General features: G+C 35.9%; 1 protein-coding gene across 1 annotated transcript in view; it reads right to left on the reverse strand.

Moving 5' to 3' along the window:
* The window catches only part of LOC127424978 (uncharacterized), a 187662-nt gene that overhangs the window by 85694 nt on the left and 79391 nt on the right, over positions 1 to 22577 (reverse strand). Inside the window, 1 exon segment of the mRNA XM_051670551.1 lies at positions 7106 to 7167. Coding sequence (XP_051526511.1) covers positions 7106 to 7167 — 62 coding nt within the window.

Consider the following 22577-nt stretch of genomic DNA (forward strand, 5'->3'; position numbering starts at 1 on the left):
TCAGGGATAGCCCAGCAAACTTCGGAGGAGCACATATAAGAGGGCTGGCCATTTGTACTTGGATCAATAAGTGCTGCTTTGTTAACTGTCAAGGAGCATGAACTGTTACTGTTTTTTTTTTTTTTTTTTTTTATTATTATATTTTTTTTTTTTGGAAGTAGCAAAGCTTGTAAATGTCTTTACATATTCAAATTTAAGTGTGAGTCACCTCTGAAGAACAAAGAACAATGCAAATGAAAGACTTATCCATAGTAAGTAATGTCTGCATAATGCTAAAAGCCTCCTGCTGTTATGAGAATTCATAGAGACACAATATTACAGTGGGTGCATAAACATCACATTGCGCCTTTAAATCAATAGAAATGGTATCTAGTGTTCCTTAAATCAAGGATTTAAATAATTTGAGGATACTGTTGTGCATTTAATAGCCAGCAAGATTGAATTACTGTACATGATACTGTATTAACTGTAACATAAAGAAAATAAGGTAACACTTTACAGTAAGTTTCCATTTGTTAACATTAGTTAACGACATTAGTTAACATAAATTTACAATGATCAGTAACTAAAATTAATAGATTTAAAAGTAATTTCAATTTCACAATATACTAATACATTCTTAAATCAAAAGTTGTGTTTGTTAACATTAGTTAATGCACTATGAGCTAACAATGAACAACTGTATTTTTATTAAGTAACATTAACAAAGATTAATAAATGCTGAAAACAAAATATTGTTAATTGTATGTTCATGATACCTAATGCATAAACTAATGTTAACCAATGGAACCTTATTGTAAAATGTTACCGAAAATAACATGTAAAATTCCTCCACACTCATTCTGTATGGAGCAGTGAGCGCTACAGAAGCAGTAGAAGCAGTGAGCATACAGTGAGCATTAAAGGAGACAAGTACAGTGTGGCAGCATAGGTAGAAAGCATATGAGAAATTGCATTTCATGCAAGAAAAGACAGAAGTTCACTCAGCACTCTGAGGAGAGGGTACATGTTAGTTCTAGGAAGCCAGGGTACATGTGAAACCCATTCAGGTAATAACACTAGTCACTCTGCAAATGTGTGATCACAGACACCACCTACCTCTGCCTTCCAGTGCTGACAGAGAAGGATGGAGGAAAGGATGAGAAATGAAGAGATAAAAAAGAGAAAGAATTGGAACAGATGGAAAATACAATGAGAAGTGTGCAGTATGCTAGAAAAGACAGTGAGGGAAACAAAGAGAGAGAGAGAGAGAGAGAGAGAGAGAGAGAGAGAGAGAGAGAGAGAGAGAAGGTGAAATAACACTGATGACAGTACAGTCTGAAGCTAACAGAGATGCTGGTGTAAATTAGGGCTGGGTATTGATACAGACTTGCTGATTCAATTCCTATTCATGAGCTCTCAATTCGATTCAGTTCCGATTTCGATTCAATATCGGGTATATTTCAGTTATAATGTCCCCTTTGCTTACATATGAAAGAAATTCTCTCTCAGCTAATGCTGTTAATTATACAGGGAACCTTCTGACTAGGTACATTACGAAAATATAAATTTGACTAATTATATTTTATTAACTTTTCATCATTTTGGTCACATTTTAGATTTTTTTAAAAAGAACAAATAATTAATTAATAAATAATTACATTTTTATAGTGCTTTTCTAGGCATTTAAAGCACTTTACAAAGCATAGGGGGAATCTCCTCAACCAACACCAGTGTGCAGCATCCACCAGGATGATACGATGGCAGCCATAGTGCTCCAGAATGCTCACCAGACACCAGCTATTGATGGAGAGGAGAGTGATGTAGCCAATTCAGGGATGGGGATTATTAGGAGGCCATGATAAATAATAGTCTCATCCGAAGGACTTTGCCTTTTTAAAGTATAGTGCCCACGTCACTATACTGGGGAATTAGGACCCACACAGACCGCAGGGTGAGCACCCCCTGCTGGCCTCACTAACATCTCTTCCAGCAGAAACCTTAGTTTTTCCCAGGAGGTCTCCCATCCAGGTACTGGCAAGGCTCAACTGCTTAGCTTTAGCTTAGCTTTCAGGCAAGAGCTGCCCGGTGATATGGCTGCTGGCAACATGAATACAAATCCAAGTATTCAATCAATAAAAAAAGATATTATATTTCATATATTATTTTTTGTTACATGTTTATTTGCATAATTTGTACTATTTTCAAGTATTTACATTGATTTGTTGAACAACTAGTATGGCCTCTTTAACAAAAACTGCATTTCTGTATAGAGCATATAAATGAGGGCATATTAACAATAGAGGACTCGAATGGCTTTATCTCATCTGTGCAATACATGATTAGAATTAATTGTTTATTTTTTGTTGTTTTTGATCAGCTGACTGTAGAGAATAGAAAGGGCATTAAAAGAAACATTATTCAATGACAAATGGGTTGTGTGGATCTCGTCTTTGGACTCGCATTACACGGAAACAACTTTTACTCTCAACACGCAGTGAAAGGATCTTGCTTCTGAATAGTCCACTACTATACTACTCAATAATTGGTGAGTGAAATGTAAACCTTTACCAGCCAATTGCCAGATATATACATTTTAGGGTTGCAATTGCAAATGCTCTCATTGTAGTGGAGGGTTGTGCAAAGAGTAAAAGATCAATCTTGACCTTCCTTAGTATAAATATTTGATTATTGTATTATGTATTGTTCTCTTTTGATTTGATGAACCAATGAAGCCTTTTACATTAGTGTCAAACTGTCTTTTTATAGACATTTAAACACTGCAAACAGGAGGAGTGTTAAGGAAAACTGTTTGAAAGCAATCATTATTTTCTCAATTCCATTTGGTGACTTAGTGGTGCAGAAGTTATACACTTTGGTTTACAGGTTCATAATGTGGGTTTATATTTCAAAGGTTTGTAAGCTAAAGTTTCAACCATAAAAAAAAGAAACATCTGTTAAATGTGCCTTTATTTATGTGGTTCCTGTTTTGATAAAAGAACATTGCTTATCTAAACCATTCTAAAGGTCTTTATGGACCTTTCATTGGAAGATCTTAATGTTGAGCCTTTTTCAGGTTATTCTGTCCGCAGGTATTTTCAAATAAGACAGAGCACATTTTTTGAATGTAACTGAAAAGAGCACAAGCCAATATAAAGTCTGAAATAGAAAAATAACATCACTAGCACATCATGAATAAACCACCAGTTTGGAAACTCAAACTTAATAAATCAGTTTTTTTAATCTTTAAAATCTGTCATTCTGTTGGCCAACAGTTTTGGTGCCGTCCAGGTTTTCATCTCAAACCGCTGCATCCAGATGAGAAGGATTTCCTTACAGCAGACTAACAACCCACAGCAAAGCCTCTGAGTAACTGGATCTGAACTGGACAGAATAAACCCAATCCCTCCTCAGAGGAAGGAAAATGAGGCTAAGGCTGCCCACAAACTAACAGCCTTTACATACAGTAGCCCAAAAAAGTATCTGGAAACTTAAGTAACACTTAAAATGCATGGATGTCATTGTATTAGATACAAAATATGAAACCAAGTGGCATCTGGCATCAAATGTTTCTAGAACTTTTCTCACTAACTTTAGGCCCTTGAATAAGTAATTGACAAGACACACTAAATGTATAAATCCATTATGATCTATTCTTTAAAACTAGATTTTGTTTTCTTTTTGGAAACTTTTTTTCCCCTTTAAAATCCTCCTTAAACATGTTAGCTGGTAATGTTTGACTTTGGATCTATAGGCAAGCAGAGGAAAGACACTCTCCAACATTTCATTATAACAATAATAACAATGATGATGATGATGATGATGATAACATGTGTACCTATTGAATACAGTCTGAAGTTAATGAATAGTGCAAATTACAATTGCCTATACACACTAACTGTAATACATGGGAGAATTATACTTTGCAGTGTTTTTGAATCTGAGGTATATCCTGTCAGATTTAGTTTAATGTTAACCAAGACATACTGTAATTCAGTGCATCTGTTCTGATTATATTTGCTTAATGAGAAATTTTCTTTTTCTGTAGCAGACAGAGAACTCACCTGATTTCTTTCAAAATACTGTGCTGTTCAACATTAAAGGTGCATTCAGAAGTTTGAAGCCAATTTAAAAAGTTTTACACATTAACGAATGAATTGTGTTTTTGTGAAGTTTGATCCGAATGGTGTACACTCACATGAGATTAAGACTGTACTCATAACAGTTTCCTATAAAAAGTGTTTTATTCTACATGGTGCGGGTCACCCCTTTCAATGTGTTTTGCCATGTTGAAATCACCTGACCCGCGGTGTTTCACTAATTCATTCAAGACATAATTGAAAGTTTTAGAGGTCATATTGATTTTATCAATATATCTTAACATATTTTTATGTCAATGAGTGAGTATTTCAGTACAGTAATTTATGTTGAGTCATAAAAGCCTTTATTGTAAAATATTGTGTTGACAAATAGGTTTATAGTGCTTTCAACATGTTGTCCACTAAATTCAGCGCGTGCTGTGTGGTAGTCTGACCACTCGTCTCATCTCTCACTGCAGCTGCAGCAGCACGGAGCTCCACGCGCACAGCTCTCGCACCCAGTTTAAACCATTAACATGAAGACACAGACTGCGTCCGAAAATGGGAAAATGCTACCTTCGGGGGCAGAGGTAGGATGAAATAAGTTGCTTTTTAAACTGTTCAGAGACCAGTTTCCTTTCATTTAAACCATTAACTGATTAGGCAGCTGCTTACGTTTTCAGATGCAGCCAAAGCTCATGTGAAACAGCCCTAACAAATGTGTAACTCAGATCCTGGCGTCCTCCGTCGGTGTTGTTGATTTCCATTTTGTTGATTTCATTGTTGTCGTTTATATTGAATCATGCATTCCAACCTTGTCAGAAGAAAAATGGTCGATACTAGATTACGTCACTATGGAGGTAATTTTTGGTAATGCGAATGCAACAGGGGAAAAGTCTCCTCGGGTGTTCCGTTCCTCGTAAGAGTTCTCATCTAGAAAGTTAATAAAGGAAAAACTACAGGGCAGTAGGTGGGAAAGGGCCTTTTACTTACTTTACTTTTTTTAGCCAATTTTTTAAACAATTACTTTAATCAAACTGGTGTCAAGGTCATTATTAATGGATGTATGAAGTCAATTCCTCTTCACAAAGGTGTCCCAGCAGAATAACCACAGGTGTAGTTCATCACATTAACTATTAACATGTTCCAATGACATTTGACCACCAGACAGTGTCTAAATACTTTTATCTTAAATTTGAACAGTACATCTATTGTATTATTATTTTAAAACCTAATGAGCTTCTTTCTGTGAAATGCAAAAAATAAATAAATAAAATAAAATAAAATAAAATAACTGCCTCTTGGTTTGATATTCTGTCATATAATGCAATGAAATGTATTAATTACTAAGTGTGTCCAAGTACTTTTTAGGGCCATTGTATAAAAAATGAATGAATGAATGAATAAATAAATAAATAAATAAATAAATAAAATATTCACTATCATTATCTAAAAGGACAGGGCAAAATGTTTAAGGTCTTAAAAACATTACACTCACATCAGTCTTTGTATCTACAGTGCAGTGTCCCTCTTTTTGCTGTCTTTCTCTGAAAATCTGTAAGTTATTTCTCACTTCTACAGTTTCTTTAGTAATGTACAGTCAGCCAGTTGTTATCACAAAATAAACCCAGACAGGAATATCAGGACCTCGACACAAAGCTGCGCTTATTACACGCCTACTAACTAAATAAATAAAATAAATGGACATGAAATATTGATTTGCATTGAAATTATGTTATTGTGTGAGAAGAAAGAAATTGCTGAACAGCTGATTTTCACCTCCAGTTTGCATCAGAGTTCTGGTGGTGTTTATTTTGCGAAAATGATTGTCTGACTGCTCATTATCCAGTTGATTACAAGACTACTTGCCAAATAAATTAATTAATTAATGGACATGAAACATTGAATTTATAATTTGTTTGTTTTTTCCGAATCGCAAGAACTGTGGGTGCCTCTAGGGCAGCCATGAAATTCAAGCAGTACCAGGGACACTATCTGTTTCTTTGTTGATATAAAATGAGACCAGATGTTGATGACTCATCCTCACACTCATTTAATGAGGGACACACACACTCATAAATAAACAAATAGAACCTTTCTGCAGTGCAGTACACTGGGTGTGTACAGGAGGATTATTCAACAATCATGATCTCCACAGCAGTAGATATTACACACACAGTCGCTATATGTTTTTACATAAAGAATAGATAATAAAATTAAACTTGATGCAGCTATGCATTCAGCAGAACTGATGCCTATTCTTACAACTCTCTTTCTCTCTCTCTCTTTCTCCACACACATCAACTGCTTCTGCATTTGCACTTAACAGGTGTTTTCTATGCAATGATAGACAAATAACAAAATGCTCTGTGTAGTTTTAGGACATACTTACAGTTTCCAAGCAAGCACCTATCATCAGAGTCATTTGTAGTTAAAGTACCAATTATTTTCTAAACAATCTCTTGAGTTATTCAGTTCAATGTTCAATCATTATCGATACATTTTGCTAGTGAATTTATGTAGTGACCAGTGGTCAAGAGCAAAACAGAGATATTTAAGATACAGTACGGGATGCAGCAAAATGCTCTCTGCTATGATTCACTCTCATATCAATCGTTTCCTATGCACCAAGTCATTATTTGATTAAAGCATGCTTTAGTAAATATTTTGAAAGGCAAAGAAACAAACTAGACAATAAAAATTTGTTAGTGATTTAAAATGCCTCCTATAAGCTAATACATTTTAATCAGTTAAGAAAAACCTTGGCAAATGCCCCTAAACTTGAAATGCATGGGTTTATTAAGTTACACAATTAATGTGTGACAGATGTGTTAATGACATGTCACAGATGTCATGTTGTTTTTTTTTTCATCTGTCTATAGAGTCAAAGTCACGCAAAACTAATGTGCATAACACATGCGGTCAATACTGTGATTATGCACTATGTATGATTGCTAAAGGTATTTAAAGTAACTGTATACTTTGTATAATTCCACATACTTGCATTGGTTAAATAATTTTCTGTCACTATGGATGGAGTGCAATACCTTTAGCAGATGCTTGTTCACCCATTTTGTGAAGGTCTTTTTCTGTACTCTATCCCGTTCATCTGCAGAACACAAAAAGACAAGTAAAACTCATTGTCAGTCACACAGATCAAATAACAGAAGTACTGAAAAACATTTTGCACTTATTTTGACACATGGACATAGAATGGTTCTCTTTTCTTTGGTAATAATGCACTTTTATTACCTTCTGCGGTTTTGCGTGGAGATTATTTTAGAGAAACAAAGGCTTTATTTTATGCATTTCAATATGAATTTCTGTCTGCACCTCATTTGTGATCTCTCATTGCAGAATTCCAAGTCAAAGACTTTCTGATATCTTACTATCAAAATGCTGAACGTGCTGAGTAAATTTGAAAGACACCTCAGCATGTTAGAAAGTAAATAAGCGGTTGAGATCAGCTTGTCTAAACACAAAGAAAACATTCCATTGGTAAAAGTGAACTGAGGATGATCCTTCTCCAATCTTACTGCTTTTTGTTAATGAATGTGTTCACTAATTTCATCTGTTGTTCACATTTACCTTCATCCTGAATTACCAGGATCATCATATTTTTATTCTGAAAGAAATCAATGGTAAATTCCTTAATTTAAGTGTTTAAAACCACCACCTGAATCAAGTTTGTTTCACAATAATCGTTTGCGATGATTCATGACTAATATAAGAAAGTGACTCCAATTCTGAGAAATGACACTTCCCCATTTTTAGACGTTGGAACAAACTTTTGATGAGACTGCACTCAACATCAGCTCTTATGAAAGAAATACAAGGATTCAGGACAAGCTGTAGTTTAAGGACAAGCATAAATGAAAATCTGAGCTTTAGAAAAGAACAGAGGAAGCACTTCTGCTCTCAGTCACAAGATAAAGCGCCGAAGCTGATATTTCTGGACAACAACAATAACAACAACAACAAGAATGACAGAAAATTAACAAAAGTGTATTTGTGAAATCTCCATATTCTCCACAGTTAAGCTTGTGATAAGGTCTCTAGGGTTTTCCAGCTTTCACAACCAAGTCATCAAAACATGAGATAAAATAATGCAGATAGGCTAAACTGTGACAAAACAACACTGCAGTGGATGTATGTTGTTTTTCTGTTGCCATGGTGACTACGCCAGTTGGCATTGCTATACCACTTCCTGTTTCTGCAAATGATTGTGCTGCCATGAAAACCAATTCCTTTTAAAGACACACATTTGACCCATTTGAAGTCCAATACTAAACAATAAATATTTGACTTGTCAACCACCGAGTAATTTTATATCTTACATAAACAATCAGTTTATTACAGGATATTATACAACTTAAAATGTGTAGGGAATTAATGTTATCAATTTGTCAACATGTGGAGACATAAAAAGGCAAGACACAGATGGTGTGTTGTAGTGCAATCATTAACATCTGTGCTGTTCTTAGTCAGGATTGTTTACAGTAAAAGTCTGTGATCTGACCTGAGAACAGACTTCCTAGTTCATGTGTGACAAAATTAAAGGTGGAACGGGTCAAAGGTCAGAACAGGCATTTAAAATTCCATGCAAAAATCAACACCATTTTAGAGCCTTATAATGAAAAAGTTAAGCCATTGATTCTATCAGTATATCTTGAGGTGACAGTGTCATTAAAGCTTAGTAAATGTGCCATGCCATAGAAACTAAGATAATGAAAAACATAAGATCAGAAGGAAAGGTATATGTTTTAAGAGGCACTGCAGCTTAGATTTTGCACTCGTAAAACTGAAAGCATATCTAGAGGGAATGGAGTTTTACTATATGGAGTAATATGGGCTGCAAGCAATTCTTTTTTTTTTTCTCTCCCCCTTTTCTCCCCAATTTAGAATGCCCAATTCCCAATGCTCTCTAAGTCCTCATGGTGGCGTAGTTACTCGCCTCAATCCGAGTGGCGGAAGACGAATCTCAGTTGCCTCCATGTCTGAGACCGTCAATCCGCACATCTTATCACGTGGCTTGTTGAACGCGTTACCGTGGAGACAGAGCGCGTGTGGAGGCTTCACGCTATTCTCCGTGGCATCTACGCACAACTCACCATGTGTCCCACCGAGAGCAAGAACCACATTATAGCAACCATGAGGAGGTTACCCCATGTGACTCTACCCTCCCTAGCAACCGGGCCAATTTGGTTGCTTGGGAGACCTGGCTGGAGTCACTCAGCACGCCCTGGATTCGAACTTGTGACTCCAAGGGTGATAGTCAGTGTCTTTTCTCACTGAGCTACCCAGGCCCCCCGGCTACAAGCAGTTCTTGAGATGTCAACATAAATTATAGTTCAAAATAAATCAAGTGTTTTATAATGATTGAACAGTGCTGTATCCAAGCAAGACCACAAACCAGAATTGGGATCTGCCTTGGAATTGGCCCCTCCCTTTGGATCCCTAAAACCTTAATTTCCAAATGCAACTTCCATTTGATATCTTACACTTTTCTGTCATCATTAGTTGGTAGGACTTCAAGTATATTTCAATTTTCCAGTGACAGGCCAATTGTAATGCAGTATGATATAACGTCTGAACAAAGAGCCTGTGTTCTATTTGTCAAACAGATATAAATAAAAATACATAGTGTAAGGGGCCAAAATGCTACAGTATGAGCACATATTCAATTAATACTGAACAATAAACTGATCAAACACTGTAGAAAGCTGAGATGTACATGAAATGTTTAAAATAAAAAACAGGAAAAAGCATCCTAGTATATTCTATACTACAAGTAGTTTGAATAAATGTATTAGTATAGAAGTATATAATAACAAGTACAGAAGTATTAAGAAGTTCAGCTGTACCTTTCCTTTCATCCATGGCCCTGAGCATCCCCTGGTAATGATTTTCTTCTGTGAAGACCAAGTCACTGCCCACACTGTCAGAGGAGTATGTTCTATAACCTTGATTTAAAGCCATTTCTGCACTTTTGTTCTAGCTTTAGAGCCAAAGCTCACTTTTAACAATCTCTTTTAACCTGAACGCTTTCTTTCTGCCCGGTGTACTGTGTCTGAAAACAGATGAGAAGACACATGCAGACAAGTGGGTGTGTTCCAAGCCCGCTCTATTTCTTCCCTCCCTTTCTCACTTTTCTTCCCCTCTTGTTCTGTTCCTCTCTCTACATCTCTTCCTTTTTACACACTTCTTGCTAAATACCTGACTGTAGGCTATAAATTCAAAGACTGTGAGTCACTGCACTGTTTTGGTGATTTTTTGGCGGTGGTGTGGAATAGGGGGTCTCTCATTCTGTCATCTCATTCAGTCATGGAAAAGTATGAGAAATGCACACAAACCCCTCACCAGTCGTGTCTGACCACAATCTGATGGTGTAAGTGACAGAGCAAAAGAGACGGTTAAGAGCATGAACGGTTTATTGTTCTTTTTAAAATATTCCATATCGACTTGTTCTGACATCAACAACAACAACACCACCACCAACACATCATGCACTGCTGAGAACAAGCGCAAAAAGCCACACATTTATTGCATAGTTCTCAAACGAGCCCACAGACCCTCTCGCTTGTAAAAACCTATAAATCCATGTTTAACTAACGGTTACCGCAGCGCACACATGTGCACACTCCTTAATGATAAAAGACCCCTGACATGGCACAAACCACCTTAACATCGTGCCCTAATCTAACCAAATTAATTTTTGTAATTTGTATTTATTTATTTATTTTTAATTTTTTTACCGACCCCCTAGAGCAGCCTTGCAGCCCCCTGGTCTTGAGAAACATGCAGAAATGGTAAAGAGAATTTAGGGAGAAACTGTGATTAACTGTCAATAAAATAATGTCAAAATGCAAAAAAAATAAATAAATAAATAATAATAATAATAGGATTCATTTACTTTAAGCAAAATATAATTTCTTATTTATTTATTTAGATTTTGGTGAGAAACATGACCTGGACATGTTTTTGTTAAAATTCACCCTCACATTTCTTGCATAGTTCTACAATAAATCCCAAATATTCCCAAAGACACGTCTCACTTGTAACAACCTATAAAAACATGTTATTATTAATGGTTATCACAGCTCACATCTGCGCATGCCCAATAACGAGGGAAGCCACCACCCTGTGCATGTGAACATGGTACAAATCACCCTGACACATGTGCAGGATGTGCAATTTACTTTAAAGTATGTGCTACCCCCAGTAGTTTGCACAGCAATGGAAATAAGTCATTAACTTCAGAACCAGAGAGAAATCAAGGCAAGGGTCTGTTTCCATCTGGGTATTCCATCTGTTTTGGGGGGTGGGCTGGGAAATCCACCAACCGGGAAATCCCACTCATGGAGGAAAATGTGACTCATTTCAAGAATCACACAGAAAGGCTTTTGTAGCCTTTATGACTCAAGTAGGAGACTCAGATTTTCAGTGTCCTACAGATATATTGAGTTATACTCTTGAAGTCACAACAAAGACATGATTTCATGCAGGCCTGCCAAAGTCACCACAGACAGACAAAAATGTTAAAACACAAGAGAACCCTTGTGCATATGTGGTTGCGATGGATGCACTTCCTAGAGGCTGCATTTAAAATAAGGATACATCTCTCTGGTCCCAAACAAAAGGTCCCTTTTATCAGCCAAAATAACAAGCAAGACATTACTAATCAGCCACTTTGAAGTGTGTGCACATCCAAGACAAATCCAAGACCGTAAGGAAGAGTTGGAATCATTTCCCTGAGCGCAAAGGTGTTACTAGAGCCCTTTTGCCCCCTAACCTCTGAGACCATTTTTCTTTTTATCAGGGAAAGGATGGCAGGCAGATTATAGGTAGGAATAGAGGATTCTTTACATTGCAGCTTAGGGCTGTTGCCTGTTTGGGCTTGAGTTAAGAGACTAGCTGCTGTCACCCATCTGCCTTGGGGCAATGGTGAATGGAGACACTTTAACAGACAAGATAAGAACCACTGGTTTGAGTTAAATGTAAAACATCGAAGTAACTGTTATACTTTACAGTCAAACTACCTATTATTGTAACTCATCTATAAAGATATTCTAGATTAGTTCCATCAATGGTGGATTGCATGAGGTGTTACCTGCTTTAAAATCATCTGTGTGCATTTTTTTTTTTTATGTTAAAAAACTTTTGCATATCCCAGCTTAACCCTTAAATGCATACCTAGGGTCTTTAGAGACCCAGGACCACATTTCACCCCCCAGTACCTAATACTTTTTGCATTAAGTAGTTGTGCCCACACCTCTTTAGTATTCCTCAATCTATCTCTTATAAATAGTGCAACACAAATACATTTTTTTATAATGTTTTAAGTACCAAAAGTCTATAGGGCCTTTACAGACCCTAGGTTTGTAATCTTGTCATTGTTGCTTTTTTTTTTTCACTTCCATAAATTATATTGTTTATGATTATTTCATATCTATATAAGTTTACTATCACAGGGTATCTATTTCTTTATTTCTTTGTTAAGAGAAATTAGTACTATATTCATACAAATAAATACTAAATCTCATTGATTTTCTGTGCAACAATGGTGAATTATCAGTATTCCATATGCGTGCTGTGTACACATACATATTATACATGTTATTTCTTACTCAAGGTGGTGCTGATGTTTCAGTGATTGACTTGATTTACATTCGACATTGCTGTTTGATGAAGAAACAACATGGAAATAAACTACAGGAAGAACAACACATGAACCGTATGATATGACTATTGTCATTTGGGTGTACAACTGAAATTATGTAAGCTGTGCATCTATTTAGACTCAATAAGTGCCTAAAAATGTTTAGCTTATGTGTAACTTGTGTAGTTTATGTTTAGATTATGTGTTATGTGTAGCTCAATATGTGTTTGACAGCCAGTTGCATCTCATGAAATTTCAGTGTAGAAGTAACGAATCCTGTTCCAGGTTTGTCCTGATTTGTTGCATTATCTCTTTGATAGATGAAAAATAAAACATCAAAATATATTTTATTTTATTATTTTATAATTGTCTTAAAAATATTTTGAAAATGTTACAATATCTGGGCATTTTGTAAAACCATTTTTGATAGATATACGTGCCGGGTTTCTAAAGACTGGAATATTTAAGAGTGTTTGGTGAAATTCCCATGCATTTAAAGGAATATTCCGGGTTCTATACAAGTTAAGCTCAGTCGACAGCATTTGTGGCAAATCGTTGATTACCACAAAAAATTACAGTGAGGCACTTACAATGGAAGTAAATGTGCAATTTTTTATAGGGTTTAATGGCAGAAATTTAAAGCTTATAATTTTATAAAAGCACTTACATTAGTTATTCTGTTAAAACTAGTGAATTGTTTGAGCTGTAAAGTTCTTTAAATCGTCATTTTAGGGTTTATTGACATTATATCATCATGGCAACGAAGTTGTAAAATTGGCTGTATCTTTACATAGAAAATGTTTGTAAGTGATTTTATCACACTAAACTCCTTTAACCATGCATATTGTTTATGTCTTGTGGCTATTCTTTTGAAGCAGTGAGTATTTTAACGTTTACCGATTGGCTCCCATTCACTTCCATTAAGTGCCTCACTGTAACCTTGATTTTTGCTTTTTTTAAAGAGGAGGGGCAAGTCAAAATTTATATTTGTGGTAATCAATATTATGCCACAAATGCTGTCGGTTGAGCTTAACTTGTTTTGAACCCATAATATTCCTTTAAGGGTTAGTGTGCAAAGTAGCCATTCGTAGGTTGTTTTACAAACTACAAAGAGTGTAAAAACTGTGGCACTTTCAAAATTGCCCTATTTGTTTGAGCAACCAAACATAGCAAAACTGTTGAATCCAATGGCGTGTGTTTGGGGCGGGACTGCCTGTTTGTTTGACCAATGGCTGAAGTGTTTGGGGAAAAAGTTTGTAAACAATCTTTTTTTTTTTTTTTTTTAATTCCATTTGGTGCCACTAGTGGTAGTGAAATTATAGACTGCAGCTTTAAATACTACAGCCATTTGAAAGGAATTTGACAGCAAACCCTTAGGTTAATTCCTTGTACCTTATGTAAGACACATACTATCTCTGAAGAGTAGGATAGTAAAAAACATGTACACACAGGTATCAAGTTTGGTTTATAAAAAGGACCTCTTCAGGCATCACAAGCTCAAATAGTGCAAGTTCAGAGTACAGTTACAAAACATATAGATCAGATACTCATTTAGTCCCTTGCACAGTTATACTCACATTGGGCACCTCCCTCAGCATCTAAGTGTGATGTAGTAGACGCCTGGAATATTTCTTTTTAACGTAAAGCTGATAGCAGAAGAGACGGAAAGGAAAAAGCTGCAATATGAACGTGATGATTTTTGCAAGTGGTGCCAAATTCTGCAGCACATTGGAATTTTACTCTAAAGTGGCCTTAGAGCCAAGGATGTAACCAAATATTCAAGACTGATTAACGACTTGATGAACCCAATCTGAATATTGATGGAGGCAAGTCCCCCTCCCTGCTATGGGCAGATAGAAAAATTATTACTTCAATAAAATTAAGCCCTGTGAATTCCGTTTGTTTGCTGTTTGTTTTAATCTCAAACTGACAGAATGTCTCCCTATTGCCACAAAAAACAAACAGATACAACTCATAAGACATCAAATTGTATTTGTTTAGCTCAAAAAGCATGGAGATGCGACTGATGAGGCAGAGTGAGTTCTGAAATCTTCTGACAACCTTGCATTCCTGGTCTCTACTGACTTTGAACATGCACTCAAGCTGTAACTCATCCTAAATCAGGTTTATGGGACATAACGTTGCTCTTTACAGTAACTCATACCAGATTGATACTAACAGTTCACACCAGTGACCACTCCTCCAACATTCAGCCAGACTTGTGAGAACATGAGCCAGTGAATTCATAAACAAGGCTGGAACGCAAGAAAAATAGAAGATAACCTTCTGTTCCACCCCTTTCACATAAACACACAGATGCACACTTACATAAAACGCCCTGATTTATGATGCAGAAATGGTACAAGTTTGGAAAACGTGCTATTACGAGCCAAATTTTACTTTGCATTGATGCTGGGCACTTGATACTGATTCTGAAAGCAGGCAAATTCTCAAGAAGAATTCATTAAGTAAATGATTGTATTTGCCAAATAGTTTTATTGGCCATACTTTCAGGTGTGATGGTAAAATAAAATTAATTTAAAAAATAAACATGGCATTTCTTATGGTAATGTAAAAAAAAAAAAAAAGATACTTTTCATCTTTTTAAAATCCTATTCTTGAAGTGCACAAATAAATAAATAAAATTATCCAGATGTTAAAGCCTAACTAAATGTCTCCCCCTTGTGATCCTGTTGTGAGGCACAAATGTGAGACAAATTACTTTATCACTCAATTAATAAGGTAGAGAAAAAGACCATGTTTGACTTGTTGTACATTTGATCTTTGCACATGACATCACAGCTGGACCAGATCATGGCAGTCAGGTCCAAACTCAGTTTTTTCTTCAGGCAGTCACTTATTTAAGACTGTGGAAAATGAAAGCAGCACAGTTACCAACGCAAACACACAGAAGATGTGAGTTAGGAACATCCCGCCAATATTTTTATAGTCACTGCGGTTTTGGTCCAGTGAGGCTCACTTTTCCAAAGGAATGAAATGCTGAAATGTGCTTTTTCTGAGGGTAATTAACTTGTTCCTCTAACAATATACACATATGTATATAGTTATTGGAACAACTTATTTATAGGCTACATAATTAGAGAGCCCAAAAAGGCACATTTTTCCATTAAGTGTTATTACTACTAATGTTTATGTAAACTAAATGAATTCAGTCCTATTCTTAAACAGTACTCTTTTGTTCAGATTAAATATTTTATTGATTCACATATTTGAACACAGAAAACAAAACATATATACACAGAATCAACATTAACCCCCACTATTACCCCTCCCCTCCCAGTCCCCAATCCCACCCTGGCCCCCAACAACATCAAAGTGGTCGTACATGATACACACACACACACACACACACACACAAACATAAATTTTAACAAATAAATACAAAATATAATAATAATGATCACACATCCATATATGACAGATATCTGCCCCATTCTCCATGAACAAGTTAAACTTCCCCATTCTTCTAAATTACCCTTCTTCAAAGGCCGCCACCCTTCCCATCTCCGAGCACCATTCCTGAAATGAGGGCGCTCCAGCCAACCTCCAACCCCTTAAAAGTATCTGTCTGGTGATCATGACATTGGTTAAGACCCAACTCTTTATGTGTCTATTTTCAATATCGATGACCGCCTCATCGCCCAAAATACTATATAGTCTGGGGCAAAATGATACCCGAGTGCCCAATACATCACACACCAAACTCTGAAACTTCAACCAAAACTCCTAGATCTCAACACAGCCCCAAAAGACATGGGTTATGTCTACATCCTCTGACTGGCATCGCCAGCAGGTGGGTGTGTCTTTAAGACCCAGCCTATACAATCTAGAGGTGGTCCAATAGAACCGATGTAAAATCTTGAATTGCATAAGACGCACCCTTGCATCTTTAGATGCAGACTTGACATTTTTTAGAATCCTAGCCCAGTCTCCCTCCTCCAATTCCAAGTTTAAATCTTTCTCTCATAATCACTTGAGAGAAGTTGAAGCTCTGTCCTCCAGACTCTGAATTAGCAGGGAGTAATACACTGATGCCTCATGACTTTTTCCAAAAACAGTAATCACCACTCACTTAGTATCTGCTGCTTTAGGGGGGTGTATGCTATTCCCAAAAATAGTACAGAGCAAGTGGCGCAGCTGAAAATACCTAAAAAAAAACTGAGATCTGGGGATCCCAAAATGTTGAACCAAATTTTCAAAGGATCTCAACACTCCACTCTCATATAGGTCACCGAGTGTATTAACCCCCATCGCAATCCACTCTGACCAGCAGAAAGGGGACTTATTAATACATAATTTGGGGTTCAGCCATAAGCTCGAGGCAACATTTAGATAAATATCCGAATTAAACACTCTGGACACTTTTGTCCACACCGAGTGCAAATGCGAGATAATGGGGTGTAATATAACTTTTCCGGTTAGTTTGATAGAAAGGCTTTGCAATGGCAAAATAGGGTTCAGCCAAATGTCTGAGATCGAACGCATAATAATAATAAAAAAATCTTGGGTAGGCCTAGCCCACCTTTTTCAATCGGCCTGTGCAGCTTACTGAAATGTAATCTGGGACGTTTACCATTCCAAATAAAAAACTTCATTATGCTATCAAATTGCTTGAAATAAGAGAGGGGGACATCTACAGGGAGAGACTGTAGCAGGTAGATGAATTTTGGAATACAATTCATTTTAATAACATTAACTTTCCCAATCATAGATAAATGTAATGAAGCCCACCTGCCCACATCGCTTGACAACGTTTTCACTGAAGGGTCAAAATTAACTCAAACTAAATCAGACAAATTTGATACCCAAATACTTAATGCCCTGTTTGGGCCACTGGAAGGCACCCGGCTGGAATGCCGTTGGGCAGTATGCTGTCAGAGCCAAATCTTCGGATTTAGACCAATTGACTCTGTATCTTGAGAACTTAGAAAAGGAATTAATAATTCTGTAGAGGCAAGGCGTAGATCTAGTGGGGTCGGAGCTTAAACAGTATTCTTATTAACTAGGCTACTTTTTTATTTAATTTAACTTTTATACTAATTTAAAAATAATAATAATAATTTTGATTTCTTTCTTTTTTTACTTTTTTTTTTTTTTTTTTTTTATGGAAAGCTTGTAGGATAACTCGTTTCCTTGTCAAGATGTACTGCTATGTTTGTAAACCTGAAAGATTACATGGGCAATTTGTTATAAATAAATAAATAAAATAACTTGATATGCTATACAGCATTTCCTTTAGCCTATACATTATATTCTTATTATTTTTAACCTAAAATCTTGATTTTTCAAATCTTGAAAAAGTTTGAATTATTTGTGCACCAACACCAAATAATAAAATATAACAAGCATGCAACTTTGTATATCACACAGTAACACACCGGACAGGACATAAGAGTTATTTTGTGTAATGAGTGATAATAGTTGGCACAAAACAGGTTAACTCCATAACACCCCCTCCCTCCGCTCTTTACCAAAACACACATCCGTTATCGCCCCCTCGATTGAACTCCTCCTATTCGCCTGAACTATTACGGCAAAAATCGGTGCGCTCAGACAAGCACCTACCTGCGCAACACATGCGGCTGTATAAATGCGGCCCCACTTCAGCGCAGCTCATCTCGTGGATGTAGTTCCCGCGTCCGTAAATCACATCCAGGCTGAATATAGCGAGACACGGCGCAGCTGCCGCGGACATGTCACTCGCTCCAGCCATGTTCACAGAATAAAACTGGTGCGCTCCCTCGGTAGTTTACTCCAGCCTACTTCCCCAAACTGTATCAGTCGCACAGGTTTGAATTCATTTGTTTTGGGAAGGCTCGACATTACAGAGAGAAAATAAAGGGGCGTCTCACAGGGGAAACAGTGAAAGCTTTACCTCAATCCTGGCCCAACCCATCGCAATTTGTTTGAAGCTGTGCTCAACTATGACTGCCCAAGACAAACTCAACTCCCGGACTGCTATTGAAATGTGATTCCTTGCGACATACGACCTTACCCGTCGCTGTTACTGTTTAAGCTTTTTATAATGCGTAATGATGATGCATTTATAATTTATGGGACTGTTTTCCCAGATATTGCATAACGCATCCTGAAACCATATGTGCGAAACGAGACAAAAACAAAAGTCACAAAATAACTGGGCACAGAAGAAACCCCTTGAGTTAACCCTTACATACAGATACCACAGAAGATTCATTGCTATTTTTCAACAAATTAGGTCCAAAGTAATAGTAATAGTATATTCATATTTTTCTTCAATATTTTGCTTTTATTAAAACACTTAACAGCAAATAAATAACATTCAGTTCGACAAGCATTATAGGTAAACGCTGAATAGCCTGCGGTTGTTATTCAAACTTAACAGGTGTCATGTCATAAATGAACAAAGGAAATGCAATGATCTGTAGCAAATAGAAGTCGGCACAACAAGGATTTTTTTGTGTGAAGATTTTCTTATAGTTTAACCTAACCCTAAATAGGAAACCCTAACTCTTAAAGTAAATAATGATTATGAACAATCACAAAAACACAAGCTTAACCAAAATTAGTTTTAACTGCTTAGTGAAGTAGAGGGACTTTGATGTTCAAAGACTCTTTGCAGTGTGTCATTCAATATTTTAACAGGAATGCAAACAAAGGCGCTGCCACTACAGGTGGGTAATACGGTTGTGAGATGAGCTCATGTTAAATTGAAAGATGTATTAAAATTCTGATTAATTCTGTTGCATTCCGATTTTTACTACACACCCAGTTCAGAGCATTTGCAAACTACAAAAACAATGATCTTATTTTAAGGATTTTCTACTTGCCACAGATGCCTTTCGGCATGTTCACTGTGGTATAAAGGCATTTTTTTTTTATAGCTGCTTTGAAACAACACTGATGTGACTTGATAATGAAGGGTAATTTAAAAGAATTATATAAAACCATGCACGTATACATATTTTCTTGTAGATTATATTATCATAATGTACAATGTAAAAAATGTCTGCAATCTTAACGGTAAAAGACTGTAAAAATGTTACAGTAAAAAAAACTTTAATTGGTTAACGGGTAGTTACCTTGAAACATACGGTAAAACGTTATATTTAAAAAGAAAATACATGTAATTTTGCTGTAAAATGCTGTAAAAAATTACATTTTGTAGATGTAAAAAGTATGATTTTACTGTATAATTAACAATACAAATTTATATTATATTTAACAAGAGAGTACACTTTTTATGGTAAATTATTGTTAAAATTACGGTTAAAAAAATACAATAATCGGACATTCCCAGAATTCCCTACGTGACCCATTACATTTCATTATATTTTATGGGAAAAGTTATGTTTCTTCTTATTTTTAATATCAGTTATGTACTTTGGGGTGTGCTGTGTTATATTTGATGTAGTTTAGTTAATGTTTATTGCATAATATGTGTTACGCTAATGGTGTTTAGTGTTTGTGTGAGTGACACTGAGCACTGTCTCTACATGTTTATTGTTCATTGCTCCTGGAACGGCCACTATTGATGAACTTCATGTCATCATGTGCCCTTCTGTAATTACTACAGTGATTAACAATACATTATAAAGTGAAAAGCAGATTTTTACAGTTTCAGAAGGTTAATATATCAAGTTTATCATTTAATAATATAAACGGTAATGCACCGTAAAATATACAGGCATCAAAATTACATCCCTTAAAGCCTGAAATGTGGTTACCATAAATTCATGGTAATTTACCGTAACTTTTACATTTTTTATTATTTCTTTTATTTTTATTTTTTTTACAGTGTACTGAAAATGCATACTTTTATAAAAAGAATATTTCAGTGCAATATGTTGTAAAAAAAAAACTCAATATTAGACTACAACATTTGTGGGTGGGTAACAGAGACAGTTTGACTCAAAACAAAAACTTTGAGAATTTTGGAGAGCAGTAAATCTTATGGTGTTCTTGTGAGTCATGCAACATGAGAATTTAATTTGAGGACATTCTTCAAAGTCAACGCATGCAGGAAATCTGACTCACTCACTTTGTAGCCTACCATTTTACATCTGGACCACAGGATTTGATTAAAATATTCCATGATCCTGTCATTGGGTATGGAAAAGTAAACAACTTTTACCTAAAGGATTCACACAGTGCTGCAGTACAGTCAGTACAGCAAAATATATATATATATTTTTAATATATATATCATGTTCCGCTACCATACATCTGTTACTGTGCCTGAAATACACAGACTACAACATTTGTGCTGCTGTACTTTTGCATTCCAAAAAGTAAACAAAAAACACATGTCTAGTAAATCAAGTAAGTCCATATGTGCAAATCTATCTTCCAGAAGGATGGCATACACAAAGTAGGCAGATGACATGCCAGATGTGGAAGAAGCATTTTTTACACATATTTAGGTCTCTGATTTTAGCTTTCCATTAAATAAAAAAAAACAAAAAAAAAAAACAATTGTCAGTCTTGCAAAAAAGTCCTGCATGCCTTTGCGGCAGGTTTACGGCTGTTTTATTTTAAACTAAACAAGATGTTTATCTTCAGAGTAGCTGTAATCATTTCATCAGTATTAATGGAAAATATTTGATTATTTTGATTTTTGTGAAGTTTTGTGAAGTATTCTTCAAACTACCTAACCACATTAGCTAGTATTAAGATGTGTTAATGGTAAATTAGATAAAAGAACACTAGACTGGACATGATAAAAAGATAATGTCTTTCCTCAAAAGGCTTCTTCTGAACAATAAACAGCTGATACATAGAAAGATAATTGTAAAAATAATACAACAATATACCTATGATCTCAGCGTACACAAAAATATGTGTAAAACATCACCAAGTTGATTTCCATATCAAACTTATCCTTTATAACCAGCCTAAAGGGACTTTTAAATGATAAAAAAATATGACTAAAAAAAGGAGTCCTCTATTAGCTAGAATACGCAAAGGTTACATTATTATTACACCATCAAGCTGGTATTATCTGCTATGATATTTACTCTGGGATCATAAGAGCACACAAAATGGCAGAAATGCCTTCAAGCACACAGAGTCAAGACCTTTGTTTAGCTCACGGGTATGATGGTGAGTGTTTTGGTGGTATCCAGGATACACACATCACTCATAGCCTCAAGTAAACCACCGAGGCATCATGTGCTCTGCAGAGAAAGAGTGTGCTTAATTTAAACTAGCTATGGTGAATTCCCAGCACCCACCCTTAACTTGCCACAACCAGCTGATATCAGATGCAAACTTATACAACTACCCCTTGCTGTGGCTTGTGCCGTCTACACCAGAAAATAGGCGACCTTCAGAGTTCAAAGAGACTGCAGCTGGCTCTGTTTCAATTGGCATGAGACCGAGTCTCTTAAAACTTACACAACCTTTTGTGTAATCCTCATCAGATACTTCTGTAGTGAAGAGCAACCGCTGACACGGTCACGAAATTCACCCCATGTAACCCCAACTGAGCCGGTACACTAAGAAAATGGAAGGTACATACTGCAATTTGCGTATTCACAATAGCCCTGCACAATGTAAAAAAAAATTTAAAATGTAAAACTAAAATGTTTTGTGACTGGTTACATCTAAAATTTCTAATTGGTTTAAATTATTGAATGGGGGCCCACCAGATACGCAGTGTCAAAAATTACACAGTGACTAATAAAACCCATTTTCCTATTTTGGAACAAGCCGCTTTTTATAGATTATCCTGTGCCAACATTGCTTTCTTGGTTTTCTGAAGAGTAATTTTTACAGTGTAAAATACTATTAACATCTGTTTTTTGGGAAAAAAATAAAGTACCTGTTAGGAAAAGAAAAACAGCTGATGTGTTAGGTCA

Source organism: Myxocyprinus asiaticus, chromosome 34, assembly GCF_019703515.2.
Source record: "Myxocyprinus asiaticus isolate MX2 ecotype Aquarium Trade chromosome 34, UBuf_Myxa_2, whole genome shotgun sequence".
NCBI lineage: Eukaryota > Metazoa > Chordata > Actinopteri > Cypriniformes > Catostomidae > Myxocyprinus > Myxocyprinus asiaticus.